We start from the raw sequence: 6,000 nt of genomic DNA on the forward strand, positions 1-6,000 counted from the left end.
TGATTACCTGATTTGACTAGTTAACTGTGTAAACTTGTTTGGTAAAACTTAGCTGATTGCTAATAGCTATTCATGTAAAATGACAAATAAGGATATAGCAAAGTCTTTATTTGGGCTTAGAGGGTAGTAAATAGAGGTAAAAATGTCCATCAAAAGAGATCGAACAACAAGCGAATTGAAAATGCTCCTAAAATGAGCTTGTTCAAAATTAGCTTTTTGGACCCAATAAGCTCTTTCAAACATCTTTCCACCAAACACAACTATTAGAGGTTTGACTAGTCAAAACCTTTAAAGTGACTCAAACCTCTAATTTTGTCCCGAAAAACTCTTTACCAAACAGGACCAATATCTTCATTACCAAGCACTTTGCTCACCTCACATCCAATAGTCCTGTCTCCAACCTCTCCAAAGGGGGGAACTAATTGATGGGATGATAGGCCCGCAGACTTGAAAAGCCCAGCAGGCCCAACTCAGCCTCCATTCAAAGAAACGAGCTGATTAAAGATAGACCCATCAGGCCATGCATACAAGGATATTTTAGTCTCCAAGCCCATCGGAGAATGCCTATAAATAGGTGAACACACCATTTGGTAAATACCAAAAAATTTGCTTACTACTTGTTTGCCCCATTTTCTGTCTAATAATTTGATTGTCGGAGTGTCACAAAAACAGTTCCCAGCGCACGAGGAGAGCCAACGAAGAGCATTGTCCGGAAATCTCATACCCTTAAGTTTCATACTTTTCTCTCTTCTCCATTCCTCGGAGCTCTCTTTAAAATTGTTAAAGATTCAAAAATTTCTATACTCAATCGTTAATGGACGATGGTAATAATGGCTATAACTCTTTAATGAATAAGATGACCCACTTCTTCTCAATGGTCCATTTTCTTAGTGAGCTCCATTCACTTAGGCACCTCCCATATTACTGTTGCATTAAAAACTACAAAGCTATATTTGCAAGAAATAAAACACAAAAGTATCAAACCTCGCAATTGATAGAGGAATACCACCACGATTACTGAGTTAGTTGCACAGGTGTTTGGGCATGGTCTTTGAACAGTACATTCTAGATTTATGAAATTTTAATTTCTGAGCGGAGGTTGTGCAGAACATATTTAGAATACTCATGACTATACCAAGATTATATGTGTCCTCCTCTAAAAAAGCATAACAGCATCGGCAAAGAAGAAATGGGAAATAAGAGGCAATATCTCTTAGTCGAGTCTGTCGTTGTTAATAGAATCCTGAATAAGGTGAGTTAGACGATTAATAGCAAGCACAAAACTATAAGAGGACACATGCTCTCCCTGACGTATACCACGAGAGGGTTTGAAAGAGTTAGTTGTCACACCCGACCCTAAACGACCTCAATCGGCATCGGGCGTGAAATAGAAAGATCATAATCAATACTTAGGAGTCTTAAATTTAACCAAATATCATTATATTACAATTGTAATACCAAAGTTCTAACCATAATTCTAACAATAAGCAGCCAACTTCCAAACCTCGCCTAATCGGTCGTTAACCTTCTCTATATACTGCACTTTAAATTTTAGAAATTTAAACACAGACGTGACATTATTCATGTTACCATTAATCAACACATACATAGAGGGGTCAAGCAGCAAAAGAGAAAAGTTTGAAGGAAATAATTCCCTGTTTCCCTTTCTAATCTTCATCAAATGAAACATTTCCGGAGATATGAAAATATTATCAACCATCTTCCTACTACCTAGAACAAAACTGCCTTGCCTCGGGCCAATAAGGGTGGGAAGGAGATCCCTCATTCTGTTAGCAATGATGTTGATCACAGCTTTATAAATTATATTACAAAGGCTGATTGGGTGAAATTGGGTACAAGATAGCTAACAATTTCAATATAAATTACATTACAAATATAAATTTGGACTAAATTACACCTCAACTTATTATAATAAACTCTTCACACTTGAGCACCACATTATGCTTCACCCTAATTCAAGACTAAATGGAGGATCTCATGCATTTTGTAAAATGGAAAATCATTTTCAATCAAACAGTTAACAAACCTCTGGGACATGTAAGTTAACATAGAGCTAATCTAACATCTCTTGGCATGAATAACTAGAATTTCTTGGCAGAGATGTGTACAAACAGAACCAACAAGAGAGTTGGGAACCATACAACTTTTGACCCAAAAAACATGCAAACATACAACTTTCCATTTCTGTTCAAGTAACAGGCAAAAAGAAAATAAGTAGAAGAAACAGAAACGATTTCATTGATAATATGAAGAATATTTACAATTTTTTGTTCACGAGTCAAAACCCCATCAAACAAATAATATGATGGGGGTCTGTAAAAATAATTACATACACTTGTATATAATAAACCATAATAGCAGCTGATGAGAGAGAGAGAGAGAGAGATTAGGCTGCCAATTTCCACACTGAAAGGTTTCCTAATGCATCACCAGTGAAAAACAGTCCATCAGGTCCTATTTCCATTCTTCTCACTTCGTCTTTCGAATAAATTCTGCCTCTTTCTTGAAATCTAATAAACAATCCACCAGTCAAGACTTGTTCCTAAATATCAAATATATATATATGCATGTATATTAACGGTTTTAAGTATACTCACGATGGCAGATCAAATTGGCGAATACAACCATCGTTGCACGAGCATAACAAAACTGGATTTTTTTCTGCATCATGTATTCCGCACAAAGCAATGGCACCCTGTGTATAAACAAGGAACAAACAACTTCCAGTCAGTCACAACTCCCTTGATATTTTCTAAGAGACAGAATAAACAAATTAGAAACTAACACAACTGAGACAGAATTAGAAACAATTACATGTTTGACATCATGCGTATATACAACTTCAATGGTACCCTCTTTGGTGCAACCCCAAACTTTTATTTTCTTATCCAGTGAACAGGATAATAGATACTCGTCCCAGACAATGAGAGACCTCACTACATCAGTATGCTCCTTTTTTAGCAAATAAAGGAGCTTCAAAGTATCCAAGTCCCACACCTGGATGGAAGTAATCAGTAACATCATCAGATATCAAACCCCCACAGACTAGTAATGAAAGAAAAAACACTAAAAACATGTCTTCTTAATTACCCTTATTGTACCATCTGTGGAACCCGAGTATAACCTGTTCCTTCCCACAGTTAAACATGTTACGGCAGCAGTATGACCTTTCAAAGATGCGGCCAACTTAAAAGGCTTCAGTTTCTCATTATAACCTTTCCACACCAAAATGGAACCATCCTGCAAAACAAAAACAAATGATGCCAATGAATACTTGATGCGAAGATACATAAAGGTTCTAATAATGTTCACTTGCGCTAATAAATGCCTGGACTTCAGAAATCGTAAAGACTGAAATCCCATTGATTACCTGTCCTCCAGAAAAAAGCATATCATCACTAGTAACCATAGCATAAACTAGTCCAAATGATTCGTTTCCCTCGCCAAGGGTATACTCCGTTTTAGTGTCGAAATTCCATGCCTGAAATATTAGAGACAAAAGGTATTGATGAGTTCAAAAATAAAACAAGTCCAGATAAGTGAAGGAAAGAAAGTCATCTATTATGAAAGTAACTAACCCTTATAGAATTATGCAAACCAAGAAACATCCAAGACCCTTCACTAAGTAAACATCCAATTTTTTGACCAAGAGTTACTATCCTTGTAGACTGACCAGTGTGACAGTCCCAAATACTCACGATTCCATCATCGCTGGCTGAGTAGAGCTTATCGGATCCAGTGGGAAGAGCAATCCCAGAGATACCCTAGCATAGAAAAAAACCACCACAATGAAATTTAGCTAATCACAACACTTGATACTAGCATTGAGAACAAATCAAGAAACAAATGGTTACCTTAGTATGCCCCTCCAGCTGTGCCAACATTGAGAACAAATCCTTTTTAGTAGAAGGCTCGGTGGCAGGAGTAATAACACCTGAACTTTTTGGGCACTCAGTGTTCACCACCTCCTCAGTACATGAACTGAGGCTCTGCATACTTGTATTTCCATAATCATTTGAAGCCGAGATACTGTTTGGGCTAGTGGGCTTCTTAGGTGAAGCCAATGAACTCTTTGGAGCATAGTTAGAGGTCTTGGATTGTTTAGGAGTTCTTCTGTAAACATTTGAAGCTGGTAATTCCCTCTTTGAAGTAGGTATTTCTCTCTTTGAAGTAGGCAACTGCCTCTTTGAAGTGGGTAATTCTTCCCTGTGCAGGAATCTACAGGGATTTCTCTTACAGTTTCCAGCCAGCCAGAATTGACATACCAGGTTGCTGTAAACTTTGCCTTTAACGGGTCCTCCGAATCGTCCATGAAAATTCGCGATCTTAGTATCCATACTATAAAGACAAGACAAGAAACAAGAGCAGAATGAACAGAGAGAACCACACAATAATACCAGATGATTTCAATCAGCCAATCCAATCTATCTAATTTCGGTGCACACCAAGAACATGATCGGAGGAACTTTAACCCAGAGAACAGAATAAAAAAACCCAAAGATTTGGGATAAACCATAAATTTCCGATACTCTATGAAGAAAACCCTAAAACCCCTAAAAGAGCCCCGTGGAAAGATGAAATCCTCAAATATCTCTGAGTCCCGCATAGTAAAACCCTAAAAACCACCAAAGTCCACGATACCACTTCCGATTACCGTATACAAACAAGAAGCATCATTATCCGATTACGGAAACTACTAAAGCACGTAAAGAGGGAAACCGATAAAATCCACAACGGAAAAGCAACCAAAAGGGACATGATTATCATAATCGAATCCTTGACGATCATAGCTTCTCGGTGATCCATTAAGAAACCATAAATATTTTATTTTGGTAAAGAAATATAGAGAAGCGCTCGACAAAGAAGCAAACCTGAAAGCAGAAAGAAAGCTGATCGATCGAACGATAGAATAATTTGCAAGAGGTAGGGAAGGAGTGAGGGAGACTGGCTGAGAGAGAGATTACGTTTCAAGGAAGGGTTTTCTATCCCTGCAGTATATATAGAAATAGAAACGTAGCTTCATAAGAAAGCTATTTTAGAAATTAAGGTGTTTGTATTATCCTATACTTCAATCTACATTACCGTTAATTTTGTAACTACAATTTTAGTATTTATATATTTACCTATTTCTTTTTTTTTTTAATTAATTATATTTACCCATTTCTATTTCTTTCAAAATTTTGTAAATATGGTCTTGTATATTATAACTAGTTTTTGATCCTGCGATTTACGGATTCATCTTAACATATAAATATTAATAAAAAAATATATATATATATTTAATAATTACAATTAATGATATAAAAGTGCTGTATAAATTAAATATTATTATTTTATTTTCACATTTACTTTAAATAATCCTTTTATCGATAAATATAATAATATAATTAAAATTAATATATTAATATAATAATATTGTTATTTCCAATAACATAACTCCAAATCAGTTGTTGCTGAAGCTATATCAGAGGGTGTTTGTTTCAGCTTTTCGGAAGAACGTTTATCGTTTCACTCCAAACCACAGGAAATATAGTTTTTGGTTAGGTTTATATAACCGTAATATTTAGCGTTTTCTCTAGAAACTGCTGCGTTTTGGAGCGTTTCATGAAAAGCTCATATTTGGAGCTTTTCATAAACACTGGTTTGTAGTTATTTTTTATTGATAAAATTATCCTTCTTATTTTCCCAAAAATATGTTTATTCTTTAACATTATTTATATTTCTACATCATAATTACCGGAAGAATAAAGTTTTGTTGCGTTCAATAATTTTTTTTTATTTTTTATATAGATTATTCTTATTAATTTGTGTAACACATTTTTTATTTTATAATAGGATAAGATGCAAAAATATCTCTAACAAATTTGTAGCTAGAAGCAATTTTACCTTTAACATCTAAAATGGTGCAATTATACCTGTAATGTTGCCAGCTAAAAGCAATTTTACCCCAACATTGACAAGTTTGGTCAATTTGAGAAA

General features: G+C 35.2%; 1 protein-coding gene across 2 annotated transcripts; it reads right to left on the bottom strand.

Annotated features, from left to right (window-relative positions):
• Nucleotides 1-2,232: 2,232 nt before the first annotated feature.
• LOC136224022 (zinc finger CCCH domain-containing protein 48-like) lies at nt 2,233-5,044 on the bottom strand. 2 transcript variants are annotated; one of them, XM_066012233.1, is made up of 8 exons: nt 4,893-5,044; nt 3,876-4,359; nt 3,600-3,785; nt 3,392-3,502; nt 3,112-3,261; nt 2,836-3,018; nt 2,619-2,716; nt 2,233-2,531 (listed from the first exon to the last, which is right to left on the bottom strand). In XM_066012233.1, exons 2-8 carry the CDS (start codon nt 4,356-4,358, stop codon nt 2,408-2,410), a joined length of 1,335 nt encoding a protein of 444 aa, XP_065868305.1. In that variant the 5' UTR covers nt 4,359; nt 4,893-5,044; the 3' UTR covers nt 2,233-2,407. The 2 variants fall into 2 exon arrangements, with proteins under 2 accessions (XP_065868305.1, XP_065868304.1); XM_066012232.1 differs by having other exon boundaries at nt 3,876-5,021.
• Nucleotides 5,045-6,000: the final 956 nt, after the last annotated feature.

The sequence above is a fragment of the Euphorbia lathyris genome, chromosome 3 (genome assembly GCF_963576675.1).
Source record: "Euphorbia lathyris chromosome 3, ddEupLath1.1, whole genome shotgun sequence".
Lineage (NCBI taxonomy): Eukaryota > Viridiplantae > Streptophyta > Magnoliopsida > Malpighiales > Euphorbiaceae > Euphorbia > Euphorbia lathyris.